At 40.5% G+C, this 21,843-nt stretch overlaps 1 protein-coding gene across 1 annotated transcript in view; it reads left to right on the forward strand.

The window, feature by feature from the left end:
- LOC121514750 (neural-cadherin-like) overlaps positions 1-21,843 on the forward strand; it is a 244,359-nt gene that overhangs the window by 132,082 nt on the left and 90,434 nt on the right. Inside the window, exons 12-16 of the mRNA XM_041795036.1 lie at positions 11,561-11,728; positions 13,815-14,064; positions 14,399-14,526; positions 18,644-18,830; positions 21,386-21,529. Coding sequence (XP_041650970.1) covers positions 11,561-11,728; positions 13,815-14,064; positions 14,399-14,526; positions 18,644-18,830; positions 21,386-21,529 — 877 coding nt within the window. The remainder of the gene's footprint in view (positions 1-11,560; positions 11,729-13,814; positions 14,065-14,398; positions 14,527-18,643; positions 18,831-21,385; positions 21,530-21,843) is intronic.

Here is a 21,843-nt window from a genome sequence, read left to right on the forward strand (position 1 = left end):
GGTGACTAATTGATGCTCTTTAAGTGGATTACTGTGTCAGAGTGTCCGTGATGTTGCACGTTTAGTTCATTTTGGATCGCTCTCATGTTTTCTGCAGCCTATCGGCGCTCGTCTCTCTGTTTTCCTTTTTCACTTATTCAAAGACTGAAGTTGTTCTGCAGCTACAAACTTGCTATAGCACTATAAAGCTGTGTATTATTTAGCATACTTTTTTAGTGTTGGAAGTCCCTGGCAATTTTGCTGCTGACTTCATGCAAAATTGAAAATGTTCTGCCCCAAACCTCGCTGAACAAAGCTGCTGCATATTTCAGAGTGGTTTCAGAGTCTGTTTGAATCATGCAACAATCTTTGTGCTGTAACTAAGATTGTAAAAGCACTTCATTAAATGTTAAAAGTCTCCGGTGGTCGGAGACATTGTTCCATTTTGATTTTCTCATCAGAGTTTCTCATTACAGGGAACAAGTATTCGGCAAATCTTTCGCATTCTCACAACACAAACTTCACAGGAAAATGCACAGCGCTGCTCCCAGCTGGCCTGCAGCCTTTGTGAAAATATATAAAGGAGGAAGCCCATTGAGTAACAGTTATTATTATTCATGTGCCCGAACACAGAAGAGCCAGCTGGATTCACGCAGGGCCGGCTTGCTGTACGGCGCAGATCTGCAGGGAATTAAGAGCAGCAAAGATGCTCTGGCTGAATCCAAGTTATGTGAAGGATAATTCCAGGTTCAGATGTGCCTCTGTTAATTCAATTCAGTGTTACTCAACCCTGCTCAACCAAAGAGCCAACCTGTTGTAAAATGCCTTAGCAAGAGCCACAATCTAAGTGTTGAAAATGGCAATAAAACTAAGTTTAAGTGGCAAAAATGGGTTAAAGTGGCAATAAAACTAAGTCAAAGTGGCAAAAATGCTCAAAAAGTGGCAAAGAAGTGGCAAAACATGAGGGAAAAGGGGCAAATAGGCATAAAATTGCAAAAACTGGGTAAAAACGGCAAGAATGGGGAGAAAAAGTGGCAAAATGAATAGAAAAATGAGTTACAGGTGGCAAAAATAGGCAAAAAGCAGTAGAAATGTTGCAAAAGATGAGTGAAAAGTAACTAAAATGGTCGAGAAGCAGTAGAAACACTGCAAAAAATTAGTGGAAAGTAACTAAAATGGTCAAGAAGCAGGAGAAACGTTGCCAAAATATGAGTGAAAAGTAAATAAATTTGTCAAAAAGCAGTAAAAACGTTGCATAAAGTGATGAAAAGTAACTAAAATGGTCAAAAAGCAGTAAAAACATGGCCAAAATATGAGTGAAAAGTAAGTAAAATGGTCAAAAAGCAATAAAAACATTGCAAAAAATGAGTGAAAAGTAAAAAAATGTTCATAAAGCATTAGAAACGTTGCAAAAAAATGAGTGAAAAGTAACTGAAATGGTCAAAAAGTAGTAAAAACGTTGCAAAAAAGTGAGTGAAAGTAACAAAAATGAACAATAAGCACTAGAAACATTGACAAAATGTGAGTGAAAAGTAACTAAATTTGCAAATATCAAAAAGTAGGATGAAAGAGGCAAAACTGGTTAAAAAGGGCCAAAAATCGGAGACTAGTGGAGGAAAGAAGTGGCAAAATGGGCTTAAAAAGTAGAAAAATGTATTAAAAGTGGCCAAAAGGAAAAACAAGGGGAGGAAATTGAAAATAAGGGCAATAGAAACATAAAAACAAAAAATAAAGGTTGACAATTAAAGCTATAGCTGCACAAGAGTGTAGTATGCTGAGGTCTGAGGTCAAAGTTGACCTTTTTAAGGTGAAAAATCTTTCAAATAAAGACATAGAAGAGCCACGCGTTGAGTACCACTGACCTCATTTAATAGAAACCTTTGCAGCTACCTCAGAGTCACTCAGACCTTCATCTGGAGCAGCGGCGTGGTCTACGTTGGACATCACAGATTAAAATCTCCGCGTAGCTCCAGCTCTGCACAGAAAGAAGACTTGTTCACAAATACTAATTGGATTGTCCCGGGAACAGAGGATGTAATTCTGGAGTTAAGAGAGATTCCTTTTTATCAGGCTGCAGCAGCACAATAATAGAGTCACTAGGCCTTGATTTGCATTAATACATTCATTACATTTTAACAATTGAATCCTTATTTGACCAATTTTTTATGAACAAAGTGGTTTAACTGTGACTTTTATTATCTTTAACTGTGAGTGGTTAGAATGAAATAAAAAAAAGACTCTTTAGAGAGTTTGAGGGATTTTATTCCCTCTGCTGTTGGTTTAATATTGATGTAGAACATTATCTCATTCAGACAAACAAAATCCAATACTTCAACAACAACATTAGGAATCTCAGCAGTGTCCCAGAATTACCTCCTTATTTCTAAAGCTTTATTTATAACCGCAGGATTCTAAAACCTGAGTGAGACTTAAACCCGCTCTCTCTGTCGATCTACAGCAACAGTTCTGGACTGGTGGGTCACAAAGCCGTGTGCAGCGAGTCTTCAATACATGCCTGGAAAAAAAACTGTGGCAAAAATCTAAAACCTGCTTTTTTAAATATGTACAATTCCAACTCCAAAAAAGTTGGAGCGCTGTGTTTGTAAAATCTCATACACCCTTATTTTATTCACAGTAGAACAGAAACAACACATCAGATTTTAAACTGAGACATTTTACCATTTATGAAAGTATTAGCTCATTTTGAATTTGATGGCAGCAACCCGTCTCAAAAAAGCTGGGACAGGACCATGTCTACAATTGTGTATCATCCCCTCTTCTTTTAACAACAGTCTGTAAATGTCTGGGAAGTGAGGAGACCAGCTGATGGGGGAGGAAAGTTGTCCCATTCTTGACTAATGTAGGATCCAGTCCTGGGTCGTCTTTGCTGGAGGTTTTTTTTTTTTCTTCAAATTTTAAATTTTGACTCATTTGACCACAGAAAATTTTTCCATTTAGCAGAGTGAGCCTCTGCCCATCTTTACCACTGAGTGACTCTGCCTCTCTAAAATGCTGCTTTTATACCCAGTCATGTTACTAATCTGTTGACAATTAACTTTATTAGTTGTAAAATTCTCCTCCAGCTGTTCCGTCCCTGCTTTTATGAGATGTATTACTGCAGTCTACCATCAACAAGACAATTTGACCCTGAGGTTTTACACTCACTGGATATTTTACTCTGTTTTTTACCATTTACTGTCAACCTTAGAGATATTTGTGATGGTCTAAAATTCCACATCAGTTTGGGAAAAACTCAGAGCAACTTTCAATAAATATTTCCTCCCCACTCTGATGCTCAGTTTGAACTCCAGAATATCGCCTTGGCCATGCCGACAGGAACTGTCTGCTTCCCTGTGATTGGCTAACAGAAATTTGCTTTGATAAGCAGGTGAACTGGTGTACCTAATGAAGTGACCAGTGAGTGTAAATTGTTAATGATTTCTATAACAAAAACAAAGCTCATGCAGAAACTGTCATCAGCATCATGGGCCCATCACTCAGTCTGCTTAGTGCTGGAGGATGCAACTTTAGAGAAACCAGCAAGAGAAGGCTAAATATGAAACTTCCATCACAAAAAGGTCAAAGTCCCTCCATCCAAACACAGAATGCATGAACTCATCCATGCTGCAGGATGTATCGAGCTGTCGTCCTCTTCTATTCTTGTGTCTTCTAGAAATCTGCTCATGCAAAATTGATGCATGTGCAGATGCTGTGCAGGTAGATATATGTGTAGGTAGATAGATGTACAGGTAGATATATGTGCAGGTAGATAGATGTACAGGTAGATATATGTGCAGGTAGATATATGTGCAGGTAGATATATGTGCAGGTAGATATATGTGTAGGTAGATAGATGTGTAGGTAGATATATGTGCAGGTAGATAGATGTGTAGGTAGATAGATGTGCAGGTAGATATATGTGCAGGTAGATATATGTGTAGGTAGATATATGTGTAGGTAGATAGATGTACAGGTAGATAGATGTGTAGGTAGATATATGTGCAGGTAGATATATGTGCAGGTAGATATATGTGCAGGTAGATAGATGTGTAGGTAGATAGATGTACAGGTAGATAGATGTGTAGGTAGATATATGTGTAGGTAGATGTGCAGGTAGATAGATGTGTAGGTAGATATATGTGCAGGTAGATATATGTGCAGGTAGATATATGTGTAGGTAGATATATGTGTAGGTAGATATATGTGTAGGTAGATATATGTGTAGGTAGATGTGCAGGTAGATAGATGTGCAGGTAGATATATGTGTAGGTAGATATATGTGCAGGTAGATATATGTGCAGGTAGATATATGTGCAGGTAGATATATGTGCAGGTAGATATATGTGCAGGTAGATATATGTGTAGGTAGATAGATGTGTAGGTAGATATATGTGCAGGTAGATAGATGTGTAGGTAGATATATGTGCAGGTAGATATATGTGTAGGTAGATAGATGTGTAGGTAGATATATGTGCAGGTAGATATATGTGTAGGTAGATATATGTGTAGGTAGATATATGTGTAGGTAGATATATGTGTAGGTAGATGTGCAGGTAGATAGATGTGCAGGTAGATATATGTGTAGGTAGATATATGTGCAGGTAGATATATGTGCAGGTAGATATATGTGCAGGTAGATATATGTGTAGGTAGATAGATGTGTAGGTAGATATATGTGCAGGTAGATATATGTGCAGGTAGATATATGTGCAGGTAGATATATGTGCAGGTAGATATATGTGTAGGTAGATAGATGTGTAGGTAGATAGATGTGCAGGTAGATATATGTGCAGGTAGATATATGTGTAGGTAGATATATGTGCAGGTAGATAGATGTGTAGGTAGATAGATGTACAGGTAGATAGATGTGTAGGTAGATATATGTGTAGGTAGATGTGCAGGTAGATAGATGTACAGGTAGATAGATGTGTAGGTAGATATATGTGCAGGTAGATATATGTGCAGGTAGATATATGTGCAGGTAGATAGATGTGTAGGTAGATAGATGTACAGGTAGATAGATGTGTAGGTAGATATATGTGTAGGTAGATGTGCAGGTAGATAGATGTGTAGGTAGATATATGTGCAGGTAGATAGATGTGTAGGTAGATAGATGTACAGGTAGATAGATGTGTAGGTAGATATATGTGTAGGTAGATGTGCAGGTAGATAGATGTGTAGGTAGATATATGTGTAGGTAGATGTGCAGGTAGATAGATGTGTAGGTAGATATATGTACAGGTAGATAGATGTGTAGGTAGATATATGTGTAGGTAGATGTGCAGGTAGATAGATGTACAGGTAGATAGATGTGTAGGTAGATATATGTGCAGGTAGATATATGTGCAGGTAGATATATGTGCAGGTAGATAGATGTGTAGGTAGATAGATGTACAGGTAGATAGATGTGTAGGTAGATATATGTGTAGGTAGATGTGCAGGTAGATAGATGTGTAGGTAGATATATGTGCAGGTAGATAGATGTGTAGGTAGATAGATGTACAGGTAGATAGATGTGTAGGTAGATATATGTGTAGGTAGATGTGCAGGTAGATAGATGTGTAGGTAGATATATGTGTAGGTAGATGTGCAGGTAGATAGATGTGTAGGTAGATATATGTGCAGGTAGATATATGTGCAGGTAGATATATGTGTAGGTAGATATATGTGTAGGTAGATATATGTGTAGGTAGATATATGTGTAGGTAGATGTGCAGGTAGATAGATGTGCAGGTAGATATATGTGTAGGTAGATATATGTGCAGGTAGATATATGTGCAGGTAGATATATGTGCAGGTAGATATATGTGTAGGTAGATAGATGTGTAGGTAGATATATGTGCAGGTAGATAGATGTGTAGGTAGATATATGTGCAGGTAGATATATGTGTAGGTAGATAGATGTGTAGGTAGATATATGTGCAGGTAGATATATGTGTAGGTAGATATATGTGTAGGTAGATATATGTGTAGGTAGATGTGCAGGTAGATAGATGTGCAGGTAGATATATGTGTAGGTAGATATATGTGCAGGTAGATATATGTGCAGGTAGATATATGTGTAGGTAGATATATGTGTAGGTAGATGTGCAGGTAGATAGATGTGCAGGTAGATATATGTGTAGGTAGATAGATGTGTAGGTAGATAGATGTGTAGGCAGATAGATGTGCAGGTACATAGATGTGTAGGTAGATAGATGTGCAGGCAGATAGATGTGCAGGTACATAGATGTGCAGGTAGATAGATATGTAGGTAGATAGATGTGCAGGCAGATAGATGTGCAGGTACATAGATGTGTAGGTAGATAGATGTGTAGGTAGATAGATGTGCAGGTACATAGATGTGCAGGTAGATATATGTGCAGGTACATAGATGTGCAGGTAGATAGATGTGCAGGCAGATAGATGTGCAGGTAGATATATGTGTAGGTAGATAGATGTGCAGGTAGATAGATGTGCAGGTAGATATATGTGTAGGTAGATAGATGTGCAGGTAGATAGATGTGCAGGTACATAGATGTGCAGGTAGATATATGTGTAGGTAGATAGATGTGTAGGTAGATAGATGTGCAGGTAGATAGATGTGCAGGTACATAGATGTGCAGGTAGATAGATGTGTAGGTAGATAGATGTGTAGGTAGATAGATGTGCAGGTAGATAGATGTGCAGGTAGATAGATGTGTAGGTAGATAGATGTGCAGGTAGATAGATGTGCAGGTACATAGATGTGCAGGTAGATAGATGTGTAGGTAGATAGATGTGTAGGTAGATAGATGTGTAGATAGATGTGCAGGTAGATAGATGTGTAGGTAGATAGATGTGCAGGTAGATAGATGTGCAGGTACATAGATGTGCAGGTAGATATATGTGTAGGTAGATAGATGTGCAGGTAGATAGATGTGCAGGTACATAGATGTGCAGGTAGATAGATGTGCAGGCAGATAGATGTGCAGGCACATAGATGTGTAGGTAGATAGATGTGCAGGTAGATAGATGTGCAGGTACATAGATGTGCAGGTAGATAGATGTGCAGGCAGATAGATGTGCAGGCACATAGATGTGTAGGTAGATAGATGTGTAGGTAGATAGATGTGCAGGTACATAGATGTGCAGGTAGATAGATGTGCAGGTAGATAGATGTGCAGGTAGATATATGTGTAGGTAGATAGATGTGTAGGTAGATAGATGTGCAGGTAGATAGATGTGCAGGTACATAGATGTGCAGGTAGATAGATGTGTAGGTAGATAGATGTGTAGGTAGATAGATGTGCAGGTAGATAGATGTGCAGGTAGATAGATGTGCAGGTAGATAGATGTGCAGGTAGATAGATGTGCAGGTAGATAGATGTGCAGGTAGATAGATGTGTAGGTAGATAGATGTGTAGTTAGATGTGTAGGTAGATAGATGTGCAGGTATGCCATCCATGCGTGTTGCTGGAGTGAGGGGGAAAGTGGGACTGACTTCTTAGGACTGATTTTAGGATTGGGCCCTCGAAATAGATACAAAATTTTTGTTTTCAATTCCTCCTTAGAACTGGTGAAACTACGTCCCCATGCCAGGGTTCATCAAGAATATTTGCACAAGAGCCAGATTTAGTCTTGACAGAGTCTCTGGGGGCCGGACTTACAAATAAAGATAAATTAAATCAATATTTTGTTCTGATAAATATATTATTTTATAAGAACTTTCTTTCAAAACGGAGGACATTTTTAGGCGTTACCAGTGAGATCTATCCTGATCTATAATGCCGTAGACCCACAGAACTGGTCCCAGAGAATGGACCCTCAACAATTATGATTCAGCACCAGCATGAACTCATGTTTCACACTTTCACTACTTCACTGCTTCATTCTGACATTTCTGGAACAATTTGTGCCACTTTTTTCTATTTTATCACTCTTTAACCCACTTTCCTGCATTTTCACTGCTTTGCCGTTGGCTATTTGCATCATTTTGCCACTTTTAACCAATTTTTTATGCTTTTTGCCCTTTTTTGACTCTCTTATAAAATTCTTGCCATTCTTTAACTCCTTTAAACCACTTTTCTTGCCTGTTTTATCCTCTTGTGCCACTCCTTTATCAATTTTGCCACTTTTTGTCTATTTTTGCTGCTTTTCATTACTTTTTATCACCATTTCTGCTACTTTTAAGCAATTTTTGATGTCATTTTCCCCCTTTTTTCCTTTGTTAATAATGATCTGCCTGATTTTAACCTCTTTTCACCACTTTTCCTGCAAGTTTTTCTCCCTTTGTGCTACTCCACAACCCATTTGGACACTTACCGCCCATTTTTGCCACTCTATAACCCCTTTTTTTCACCACTTTATCCAGCCATTTTTACCAGTTTAACACATTTTTAATGTTTACTAATAATGGGTGACAAATGACTTTCTGTAGTCATTCTAAAACTGTTTGACTGTGAATTGTCTGTGGGATGGATTTAACAGCTGCAGACATTTAAGGCCAAAAGATACTCTTAAAAACCACATTTTCTTTTCCTTCTTTTCTGAATTTCATTTCTGGGGGTCAGACAGGGAGCTTTGGGGGGCCTGATTTGGCCCCTGGGCCACCAGTTGATGATCAGTACTCTATGCTCTTCAGTACCTGTATGGACTGGATGATGGGGCGGGCAATGGGGCAGAGAACTGTGGAGTTTGCTGATGCCGTGATCCTGTTGGAGACTGTAGATGTCCTCTTGAAATTTGCAAACCATTTTGCATTTTTTTTTCATTTACATATTACGATCTGTCCCAACTTTTTTGGTATTTGGGTTGCAGAAAAGAGTATGGAAAAGCTTTATTTTGTGCACAAACATCACACTGATCCCTTGTATTGCAGGATGCATAACAGCCAGCTCTCTAAAGAAGTTTCTTGATAATTCCTGCGTTCACACATCAGCTGATCCAGACTTCCTGCTGGACTAGTTTCAGGAAAACGTCAGAGTGGGAAATTCAGCTGCAAACATGCAGCTCACCCAGAAAATCTTTGGAAGTTTCCACCAGTGTTGTGCAGGTGTACCACGAAGCTCTGCAGCATTAGACACTGGTCCTGGCTGAATGGAGTTTCCTTCAGTGATATTTAAACAGACCTTATCTTGGTCTGACCTGGGACTTGGTTAAATGTTCATCAGAGTGACAGCCTGGGGGGAAACTGTTCACGCATCAAATTAGATTAATCAGATATAATGTTCATACAGCTGGATAGTTTTTAATGGAAGGAGAATTTCAGCTCTTGGCTGGTCAGTAAGTTGCTTTGATTTTACTTTTTCATCTCTGTTTTTACTTCTTAATGAAATAAAAGCAGTTTTTTCCTCCCAGACTTCAGGTGGCTTAAAAACACTTCCAGAATGAAAGAGATGAAACTTTATGTTTCTTGCTCTTCCTCCTCTCTTTGTGTGTCTATTTTGATAGTGTATAGTCTCTATAGTCTTTCTTTGGTTACTGATGCACAGTCATGCTGGAATAGAAAAGGGCCTTCCCCAAACTGTTGCAGCACAGTTGGAAGCGTAGCATTGTCCAGAATGTCTCGGTCTGCTGAAGCATTAAGATCGGCCTTCACTGGAGATAAGGGGTCTAGACCAGACCACTATCCCAGCATCCTCCAAACCCAGACTCACCCATCTGACTGCAAACAGAACACGTCTCCACTGCCCCACAATCCAGTGTTGGCGTTGGACTTGGTGATGTGAGGCTTGCATGCAGCTGTTGCCATGGAAACCCATTCATGAAGCTCCTGCTGCAGTTTAAGTGTTTGCATTGATGCCAGAGGAAGTTCAGACCTGGGTGACCCCTCTCTGTGATTTTACGTGGTCTTCTGCTTTGCTGCTGTTGCAGGAAAGGCTTCAGCACTAAAGGACAGCCGTTGTGGGGTGTTCTTTGGCTTGATGTAGAACAGGGGTGTCAAACTCAAGGCCAGGGGGCCAAATCTGGCCCTTGGCACAGTTACACCTGGCCAACCATGATCCTATCATATCACTATTGGGGGGGGTTGCAGTAGCCCATTCTGGAAGGAGCCCTGCTGGAAGGAATCAGGCTGGAGAGCAGAAGGTCGCTGGCTCAAGCCCCGGTGGGAGCTGAGCCCGACCCTGGCCTGGTAGCTGCAGAGGCTCCATCACGTCCTGAGCAACGTCCAAGTGCCCTTGAGCAAGGCGCCAAACCCCCCAACAGCTCACGGCAGTGCTTAGCAATGAGCAGCAACGCCATCACTGTATAAATGTGTAATATGTAAAAAGCAATGAAACAGTGTAAACTATGAATTTCCCTTCGGGGATGAATGAAGTACAACTTTATCATGTTTTTATTTTAACTGGCCCACCAGTGTGACGTCTGCAGATTTCTGCTTTCATTTTGTATTTTCTCATTTGCATCTCACAAATATGATCAAAGTTTTGACTTTTTACATCATATTTGACCTTTTCAAATCATAATTTCGATTTTTGTCTCATATCTTGACCATTAAATTCATGCTTTTTAATTTTTAAGTCAGATTTTGATGTTTTAAATTCATGAATTTGAATTTAATTTTACCTTTTGACATTTTCAACTCCTAACTTTGAGTTTTAATCCCAAATATTAACCTTCTGGATTTAAAATCTTAAATTTTGATCTCATCTTTGGACATTTATAATTCAGTATTCTTAATTGTGTCTCATATTTTGACACGAAAAAACTCATAATTTAGATCTTGATCTTATATTTTGACCTTTAAAACTCTTAATTTTTAATTTTATCCCATATTTTCACTTTTCTAAAATCTTGATTGAGATTTTTTTCTCATATCTTGACATTTTCAACTCAATATCACTTTTAATCCCAAATATTGACCTTTTTGATTCAAAATTTAAAATTATATGATCTCATCTTTCTACCTTTAAAACTCAAAAATTTTTATCTCATATTATGACCTTTAAAACTAAATTTTGAATTTTTTCTCATGTTATGACCTTAAAAACTTTACATTTTGAGTTTTACCATGTATTTTCACCTTTAAATCTTTAAATTTTGAATTTTATTTCATATTATGACCTTTAAAACTTTAAATTTTGAATTTTATTTCATATTATGACCTTTAAAACTTTACATTTTGAATTGTATCTATATTATGACCTTTAAAACTTTAAATATTGAATTTCAATTCATATTTTCACCTTTAAACTTAAAGTTTTGAATTTTATTTAGTAACTGTTAAAAATCCTGATTTTAACTTTTGAATTTTTTATTTTAACTCAGAGTCATTTATCATCAGTTACTTTCTTCCCTATAATTTGCCACCGGTGAAGATGAGGTTGACAGTCTTTGGGAAGTCTCGACCCCGTTAGGCCCTCAGGTTAGACCCAAACTCAGAAGTGGGCCCCTGCTGTGATTGAGTCTGACATCCTGATGTAGAATATTGTGATGATGTGTCCAAAGGGAATTATTCTAACAAAGAGAAATCTGAATTAGGACAAACTAAATGAGCTATAGGTGTGAAATCAAACATTTGGCATGTTCTGGAAACCAGCTAGCCCCTCAGTGAGATTATTTATGCTAGCCCTCTTTGCCATGATCAGACTGTGATGTGATGTGTCGTTGTTCCCTGCAGAGAACGTACATCACACGGGAGATCATAGCGGCTGACGGAGGGAACCGAAGCACCTCTGTGGAGCTGTCCGTCACCATCACCAACGTGAAGAACCAGCCGCCGCAGTGGGAGAAGGAGAGCTACGGCGTGGTCATCCCTGAAAACACGGCCAGAGACACGCCCATCGTGGTACGAGTGACGCTTTCCTGTTTCCTAGTCCCAGATTTGCTGTTGAGACGTTCTCTTCATCTCACGCGGCTTTGGCGTTGCTTTAATTGTCGTTTGTTTGTTTGCTCGTCTGGATTAGAGCTCCGCCTGAGCCGCGTTCAGACACTGTTCTCTTTGTGATCAGAATGTGAAAGCTTGTCAGAGCGCTGAAGAATCAGTGAACGTGTTTGAGCTGGATGAGAAGCTGACACCAGATCGCATGTGTTAAGCAAGTTTCATGACTGCAGGCTAATTAAATCCAATCAGAACGTCTCCTTTGATGTGAAAATATATTCTGTCAATCTGGGGAGGGAAAAAATCCTTTTTTTTTTACAGTCCTCACAAGAGGATTCATTTTGAGATAAGAGGTTATTTCAGGACTCAGATAAAAGATAGGACTGCCACTGGTTTCTCTGTTTCTGCACGGATAATCCATTAGCACGGTTATTGCTATCAACGTTTGACTCCTTCAAACACAAAACATGGCCGACCCACTTCTCCTGTCGCCTGTCACACGTGAACAAACACCAGCATTTAGGACGATTTTATTCTGGTCCAGATTTACGCCGCTTTGATTTCTGGGTGTTTATTGAAGATTTTGATGATTTTCTCAGTTCTGTAGAAAAGTTTCCTCTGCACTGATTTCTTATTCCTTTGCAAATTGATCACACTTTTATTATTATTAGACACTGAGTGAATACAAAAGTCTGTTTTTAAATGATGATTTTATTTATTAAGGGAACAAACGTCCAAACCTACCTGGTCCTATGTGAGAACCGCCCAGTGGTCTAGGGACCACTAGAACCATGAATTCTGCTCTCTAGCAGAGAATGTCCAGCCATCAGTTCATGACCTCAAGCTCAAGCACACTTGGGTTATGGAGCAGGACCATGATCCCAAACACACCAGCAAGTCCACTTCTGAATGGACTAAAACTAAATGAAGGTTCTGGAGTGGTCTAGTCAAAGTCTGGACTTAAGCTCTGACTGAGATGCTGTGGGGTGACCTTAAACAGGCCGTTCATGCTGGAAAACTCTCAGTGTGGCTGAATTAGAACAATTCTGTTCATGCATTTTTGATGAAATTCTGTTAGTTTTACTCCAGAATGGGACACACCTTCCAGAAACTTCCACTTTAGTGTGGTGAATCCTCAGAATATTTTCCCAGAAGTCTTGGGGATCATCAGGATGTTTTTAGTCAAATGTGAGACAAACTTTGTGTTCTTTTTGCTCAGCAGTGGTTCTGGTCTTGAAACTCTCCCATGATGCCATTTTTGTCCAGTGTCTTTCTGATGGGTGAGTCATGAACTCTGACCTTAACTGAGTCAACTGAGGCCTGCACGTCTTTTCATGTTGTCATGTTGGTAGGCTGGCCACACCTGGAAAGGTTCACCCCTTCTCCAAGTTTTCTCCATTTGTGGATAATGGCTCTCACAGTGACCTGCAGGTCTTTTAGATGTTGTTCTGGGTTCTTCTGGGACGTCCTGGATGAGTCGCCCATGTTCTCTTGGAGTTATTTTGGTCCTGGGAAGGTTCACTACTGTTCACAGTTTTCCCTCTTTGTGGATAATGGCTCCCAGTATAGTCCCAAAGCCTTAGAAATGTCTCTGTAACCCTTTCCAGACTGATGGATGTCAGTGACTTCTTGAATTTCTTTAGATGGTTCCATGATGTGTTGGAGATCTTTAGCCTACTTCACTTTGTGTGTTTCCCTTTAATGAGCAAAATCATCATTTAAAAACTCACTTTTGTATTTCCTCAGGTTATCTTTATTTATTATTAGAATAAGTTTGTTGGTTTGAAACATATCAGAGTGACACTAAAGCCTCTTAAACACATCCTCTATAAAGGGATTGGTTGGAAACATCCTCAGCTCTCAGTGAAATCTTAATTTTTCATCTTTTGTCGCAGACAGAGCCCAGGAATCACTTCTGTTAGTTGAGTCAGACCTCTCTCTCCTTTGTTAGAACTTTTGTGTGATGCTTTTTCAGTCCTTCTGACTTTAACAGAACCTGACCTCCAGGCTTTCAGCCGAGCAGAATAAAGATCTCATTTGTCATCCTGCTCAGACGATCAAGGCCACCTCTCATCTGGGTGACCCGCGGGTGACCTACAACCTGGAGGACGGGATGGTCCCTGAAACCAACATGCCAGTTCGCTTCTACCTCTCCCCGAACCGCGAGGACGGATCCGCCTCCATCCTGGTGTCTGAGCCGCTGGACTACGAGACCACGCCGTTTTTCTCGCTGCGGGTCCGAGCGCAGAATGTGGCCGCGGTCCCTCTGGCTGCTTTCACCACCGTCTATGTCAACATTACAGGTAGGGTTCGTTGTTTTTAGCCTTACATTAGCAGGATTTACCCTCTGAGATTTCACAGAGAAAAGATCAGCTAATCACTGATTATCTTCCAACTATTAATAATCATGTTTAGCTAATGTGCAGAGGAAATCTTAGATTAAGTATGCGTGAGTCAGCAGCTGCAGAAACCACCATGTGCTCATGCTTTTTTTTCTGCAGGAGATCGAACCCCTAAATCTTTAATGCACCCAGTTATAGCGACTTCAGCCGGAGATGCAACAGAATTTATTATCTAATTACTCTCTGGAAATTAACAGGTTATTAATGCCCCACTAAATCTCTCCTCTTTCCAAAGACGTCAATGACAACGTGCCGTTTTTCACCTCCTCCATCTATGAGGCCTCGGTAACCGAAGGAGCTCAGATCGGGACGTCGGTGCTACAGGTGTCTGCCCACGACAAAGACCTGGAGCTGAATGGAGAGGTTGGTGTTAGACTTTTCAGACATTTTTAACCAAAGCTGTGGACTTTTTCCTTCCTTATGAGCGACGGCTCCAAGTATTAGTAATACAGTGGCTATAAAACGTATTCACAGTGCTGCTTTTATACCCTGAAAATGCAAAGTGTGTGTGGGTGAGTGAGTTTGGGTGATTGAACATTTGGCAGCCTCCATGTCTAGTTCAGTGGTTTTCAAACCTTTTTTCACCAAGGCACGCCTAAGGTTAAGCCAAAATCTCAAGGCACACCATATTTAAATCGATACAAAATACAATGTTAAATAATGTTACAGTCAAGGTTTCCTATAAGAGGAGAAAGGGGAGAGCTTTCTGGGGCCCAGCCAACTGGGGGATCATGGAGATGGCAAGAGAGAGCAAAAGGTGGCAAAAATGGGTTTAAGGTGATGAAAAACATGGCAAAATTGGGCAAAAAGTGGCAAAACAAAGTCAGAAATGGGCGGAAATTGATAAAAAAAAGTGGCTGAACAATGGGCTGAAATTGGCAAAACTTGTTAAAAGCATCACAATAGTGGCAAAAATGGGTTATACTTGGCCTAAAACGATTAACCATGTAACAAGGTGGTAAAAAGGGGTTAAAAGGGATGGAGAAAATGGCAAAAAATGGCCAAAAGGTTGCAAAAAAATGTGAAAAGTGGCAAAAAAGTCGCAAAAATGGGTAAAATGTTGCAAAAAATTCCAAAAAAGGTAGCAAAAATGGGTTAGATGTGGCAAAAAGTTCCAAAAAAAGGTAGCAAAAATGGGTTAAATGTGGTAAAAAGTTAAAAAAAAGTAGCAAAAATGGTTAAATGTGGGGAAAAAGTTAAAAAAAAGTAGCAAAAATGGGTTCAATGTGGCAAAATAGTTCCAAAAAAAGGTAGCAAAAATGGGTTAAATGTGGTAAAAAGTTCAAAAAAGTAGCAAAAATGGTTAAATGTGGCAAAAAAGTTCCAAAAAAGTAGCAACGTTGTGATAAGGGGTTATAGAGTGGCAAAAATGGGTGGTAGGTGTCCAAATGGGATTGTGGAGTGGCTCAAAGGGAGAAAAACTTGGAGGAAAAGTGGTGAAAAGAGGTTAAAATGTGGCAGACCATTAGTATAAAAGGAAAAAGGGGGAAAATGAGGTCAAAAATGGGTTAAAAGTTGCAAAAATGGTGATGAAAAGTGGCAAAAATGGATAATGTCGCTGCACTAAAGGGATAAGATGTGGTCTAAAGGAGTTCAAGAATGGCAAAAATTGGATTAAGAAGGCAAAAATGGGCAAAAAGTATCAAAAATGGGGGCGCAGGTGGCTGAGTGGTTTAAGGCACGCTCCATGTACGCAGACGGCCCTAGTTTTTATTTATTTTTATTTAACCTTTATTCAACCAGGATTTATTCCCACTGAGATAAAACAATTTAAAAAATTCTTTTTCACAAGGGAGTCCTGGCCAAGACAGCAACATGATGAAGTTCACATATATGACATTAGAACAGGACATAGAACAAAGGTTACATCAATCAACAAATCAGCAGCTTTCAGCAGAAAAACATGTGCACACACTGGTCAAATGTTCCCTAATTCTAGCTTTAAAATCTCCTAAACTGACACAGCGCTCAAGTTTAGGATGACCCTGTAACTCTGACCAAGACGATGGATCAAAAACACTAAAAGCTCTTTGACCAAAGACAGCGCGAGTGCGAGGAATCTCATGCATGATGAGTCCATGAGAACGAAGATTAAAGCTACTGACAGCTTTTGGAGTCAGTAAGGAACCAAGATAAGAAGGTAATTCATGTAACATAGCCTTATAAAGAAAGATATACCAATGTTGCATGCTTCTATTGTATAAGGGCGACCAACCAAGTTTCTCATATAAAACACAATGATGGGTCCTAAAACCCAGATCAGTGATAAATCGCAAGGAAGCATGGTAGACCGAGTCCAACATTTTCAGAGAGGATGAGGTAGCATGCATGTAAAGAACATCACCATAATCCATTACAGACAAATATGTTGCTTGAATGAGTTTCTTTCTTGCAACAAAAGAAAAACAGCGTTTGTTTCTATAGAAGAAACCCAGTTTCACCCTCAGTTTCTTTACAAGGCAATCAGTATGATGGTTAAAAGACAGATTCTCTTCTAACAAAAAGCCGAGGTACTTATATGTTTGAACACATTCAATTGTCTCATTGTTTAAGGTAAGAATCAGAGCACTGCCTTGAACTCGTGATTCAGACCTTGAGAAGCGCATCATTTTGGTCTTGTTGGCATTAAGAGCGGGTCTTAGGTCACAGAGGTTTCTCTGGACAACATTAAAGGCCGCCTGTAGTTTGTCTGTTGCACTTTCTGAGGAAGAGGACAGTGCATACATGACTGTATCCTCTGCATAGAAATTAAACTGTGCCTCAGTAACATTCATACACAACTTGTTTATGTAAATAATAAATCAAATTTACCTGAGGCCCTTTACTGCATGTCTCTCCCCCGCTCTCGTCCTTGTTTCTGAATCTATCCACTATCCTCCTCTATCAAATAAAGGTACAAAAATGCCCAGAATATACCTTCAAAAAAGTAACAAAAATGGGTTAAAGGTGGTTTAAAAAGACGAAAAGTGGCAAAAATGGATAATGTTGTTGCACAAAAGGGATAAGACAGGCAGAAAAGTGGTTTAAAGGAGTTAAAGAATGGCAAAAACCTGGGTTAAAGAGGCAAAAGAAGGCAAAAAGTATCAAAAATGGGTTAAAAGTGGCAAAATGGTGCAAAAATAGCCAATGGCAAAGCAGTGAAAAGGCAGGAAAGTGGGTTAAAGAGTGATAAAATAGCAAAAAGTGGCACAAAATGTTCCAGAAATGTCAGAATGAAGCAGTGAAGTAGTGAAAGTGTGAAACATGAGTTCATGTTGGTGCTGAATCACAGTGGTTGAGGGTCCATTCTCTGGGATTTTCAGGAGCCCGGCCATTTCTGTGGGTCTACGGCATTAAAGATCAGGATAGATCGCACTGGAAATGCCTAAAAATGTCCTTCGTTTTGAAAGAAAATTCTTATAAAATAATATGTTTATCAGAAAAAATTATTGATTTAATTTTTCTTTATTTGAAAGTCCGGCCCCCAGAGACTCTGTCAGGACTGAATCTGGCTCTTGTGCAAATGTTCTTGATGAGCCCTGGTCTGGGTGATCCTGGTGAGACCACAAGCCAGGCAAGCCTGTTCACACATGTGTAGAATATGTCAGAGGTAACACAGTAAGAGCACACTTCTGGTTTCCGCTTTTTTAAAATAAAAGCCTGGTTGGCATTTCCATGGAGTGGCTCACCTCGTTTGTCCAGAATACTTTTATTTTTCCAGCTCAGTTAAAAATGATTCAGGAGATTTATTGCAGAAAAACTGACACGTGCCTGGTGTGAAAGCTGTGACAGTGCAAGCCAGAGCGGATGCCTGCTGCAGCCACACGCAGCAAACACGCACCCCGCCTGAAACAGGACACGTGTGTGAACGCTATGCTCATGCTACAGCTGATCGAGTCAGCTGCAGTGGTTCTGGACTGGTGCAGCCTCAGGACCCACCATGTACTCCTTAGCGAGAAATAGCAGCACAAATTTCTGATATTTTTCAACCAATCAGATTTATTTTTTAAAAATAGTACAGTTTGGAGCACAGACAGCAGAAACAGTGTGATAAATCAAAGAGAGGGAGCAGTCAACCAGGCTTTAGAAGAGGTTTGCAGACTTTAGCACATTTTTTTCTCCAGGTAAACATTTGCAACCCTCTAAAAGGGGTTCAGTGACCCACTATCGGGTCTCAACCTCCAGTTGAGAACCACTCCAGCCTGAGAGTTTGTGTTGTTACTCATCTTCATGTTATATGCTGGGCTTCTCTCTATAAACGTCTGTGGATGTGTAATCGAGGCTGTCAGTAACGGAGCCATCACTCCTGTGTGACTGAGTGTGACCGTACCGTTGGGACGGAGTATCGATCCGTCTTCCCCTGTGATGATGAAGAGACAGTCTGTGGGACGATGATACAGAGCTGCTGACATTTTCAGAGCCTTTAATTCCTGCTGTTTCTACATGTGATAAGTTGTAAAAAACAGTGCAGCTGAGTTTTCTGATTCCCTGTGCTCCTCAGATCACCTACTCCCTGCTGAGCGACAGCAGCGGCGACCACCATCTGTTCCGCATAGACCCGAAACTGGGGATCATCTCCACTGAGGCCGTGTTCGATCGAGAGGCGCGGAGCTCCTATTTACTGGAAGTTCAGTCAGAAGACGGCCAGGAGTCGGCGCGACCCGGCAAGAACAAGCAGCCCAACACAGGTTGGATTTGAATAATGAAAGCAATCTGTTATTTTTCTGCTCATGAATAGTGATACACTTCACCTCATTTCATCCAAGGAATAGCTCTGCATTCTTAGAATGAGTAGTTTGTTTCTCTAAGGGCCTTTGCTCAGAGTCCGTTTATCTGTCTGCATGTTAGAGAGAAATATGAGCTCGTATTGAGTCTGCACACTGACTTTACTCTGCGGTCATTGTTTTTCTTTTTTCTTATCTGCCCACGTCATTTTAGAGCAGCAGCTGCAGCTCCCTCTCTCCTAAACTTCTATTCTATGGATTTCATCCATGCAACATCTTAAATTGAGACCAAAATGTATAAAAAATGATGCTCCAGCATTTTAAAGTGTCAGCTTTTATAATAAATGCATAGTTAAATCAAATCATACTCATTTAAAAATGGCCTCAGATGCCTGATTTAAATAATCGCTCCATTTCTTTTTACAGCCAGATTTATGCCTGATTCTGAACCAGTGATTTCATCAATGAATGTGTTTGTGGCACAAACACTCCCTTCAGAAAGACTTCACAGCCCCTTTACTGTTTCATCTTAGTTATGTTGCTCCTGATGCTACAGTCATTTGAATCCACGGTTTCCCCTCACTAATCTGCTCTCAGGACCCCGTCATGACTGAACAGAATTTTAGAATTTTTGCAAACTTATTGAAAATGTGAAAACTGAAAGATCTCATTGACATAAGTATCCAGACTATGCATATGTAGTTGAAGCACCGTTGGCAGCATGTCCAGCCTTGAGTCTTCCTGAATATGACTCAAAAGCTTTGCACTCCTGGATTTTGAAGTTTTCTGCCATTCTTCTTTACAAATTCTCTCAAGTTCCATCAGGTTGGGTGGGGATCATCGGTGGCTCTGGCTGAGCCCCTCCAGGACGTCCACAGAGTCGTCCCTGAGCACCTTCTGTGTAGTCTTGGCTGTGGTCTTAGAGTCATTGTCATGTTGGAAGAGGAACCTTCAGCCCAGTCGGAGGTCCTGAGTGCTGTAGAACAAGTTTCCATTGAGGATATCTGCTCCATTCAGCTTTCCCTCAACCCTGACTAGTCTCCTAGTCCCTGCTGTTGAAAAGCACCCCCACAGCATGATGCTGCCACCACCATGCTTCATTGTTTGGATGGTATTGGGCAGGTGATGAGCAGTGCCTGGTTTCCTCAAGACACAACATTAAGGGTGCTTTCGCACTACTAAATACGTAAGTGCGCCCGGGCTCAGCTCGATATTGCTAGTGTGAAAGCAAGCTGGGGTCGTGCCGGGGCGCGGTTCGAATCAACTGGGCCTAATGTGAAAGCACTCTTAGACAGCAGGAGGACAGGCTGGGAACCTCTGGGGTTTTTTCTGCACAGCTCTTGATGACTGTTGTAACATTTCAGAAAGTAAGAAAGCATGGCAGAGTTAGCTTTAAAGTGACCTCTATCCTGGTGGAGCAGTGTCCCATTCATAAAGACCTTTGTGGTTCTTCCCCATAAGCTCCTGGGTGTTACTGCAGACTCATCTGTGAGGAGCTGTTCCTGTTCTCTGTGCTTTAAACCACCTACAGGACTTTAACTTCATAAATGCCATGGGACTAACTTTGAGAAATAGTCCTGATTTGATTCATTCCAGTGCAACGAGCAGATAAGCTCGCTTCTTCTTGGAAACACCTCTGAGATTTCCTGGTACTCTTTAATTTTTTTGTCCTCTTTTCCTGCACCTATTTCAATTTTCGTTGTTCAATATTTAACCAGAACGGCCCAAGTTTGTTTACCATCTTCTCTTTGTGACATTTTGGCATTTGTAAAACCTGGCCGTGCATGCAGAGTTACATAATAAGACGTTTGGATTCAGGAGTGGGTCTTTGGTAAATGTTTGTGAAGGAGGTATTAGGGGTAAAGGGTGATGTTTTGGAGCAGTAAAGCCTTCTCTCCAGAGTCGCAGAGGCTGCTTAGCATTTGCAATGAGCCTTATGCTACAAATCTCCTACATCCAGAAGGGCTCATCTCCTCTGCAAACATTACCTGTCTCTCTGCGTCAGATGAAGGGGGAGGAGGGAGACGTAAAAGTGAGTCAAGAAAACAGAGGCACCTTCCACCTCCTCTTCACTGCAGCAGCGTTAAATGAACATGTCAGCCATGTGATATGTGAGCAGATAATTTTCTTAACTAAAGAAATAAACAGCGTAATGAGGGGGAAGCAACAACACTGTCATCATATAAATATTTAACCTTCCCAGTAGAGATTTTTATTCTTCTCTCTGCGATGGAGCGGCTTGTAGAGAAGGTTTAGTCCCATTAGCATTCCTCTCTCTGTTAGAACAATAAACTCTCAACAAAATGAATCATTTCTCTAATTTACTGCACATCTTTGTGAATAATGCTTTTTCTGATCCCCTGTCAATGAGGCGCATGCCGTCGGGTTAAGTGCCTCTTCCACTCTAAACAGTGACAATGAATTGTTAAATCAATAAACAGATGGAGAAAGCAGAGTACAGTGTTAGTGATTGTTTGTGTGCTTCCTCTTAACCGTCTGACTTTCTGTCATTCCTGCAGACACAGCGTATGTGAGGGTTTTCATCAGCGACGTCAATGACAACAAACCGGTCTTCGCTCAGAGGCTGTATGAAGTCGGAGTCGACGAGGACGCAGACGTGGGCCTGGCTGTTGTCACTGTTAGCGCTAACGACGAAGATGAAGGTACGCTTGATGAGGCAGCGGCTCCCACGGAGATTTAAACGGTGCCACTTCCTTGAAATAAAGGTCAAAGGAGCTAGCCAGCCGGAGAGGATGTGAAGGTTGTGAGGCTCTTTGAAACTTCACAGCCCAGTCTCTTTCCTGAAACATTCTGGCAGTTCATCAGTGACTTTTTCCTGCACAAACTTATTTACCACCTCTGTTAATCCTCTTGTTTTCTACTTCTGCGTATGCCGTTCCACTCCTGGGTCAAAGCCTCAAAACTTTGGAACATGCACGGAACGAACGGATCAGTTTGGGTCCATTTAAGGTGTACG

The sequence above is a fragment of the Cheilinus undulatus genome, linkage group 9 (genome assembly GCF_018320785.1).
Source record: "Cheilinus undulatus linkage group 9, ASM1832078v1, whole genome shotgun sequence".
In the NCBI taxonomy this organism is placed as follows: Eukaryota; Metazoa; Chordata; class Actinopteri; order Labriformes; family Labridae; genus Cheilinus; species Cheilinus undulatus.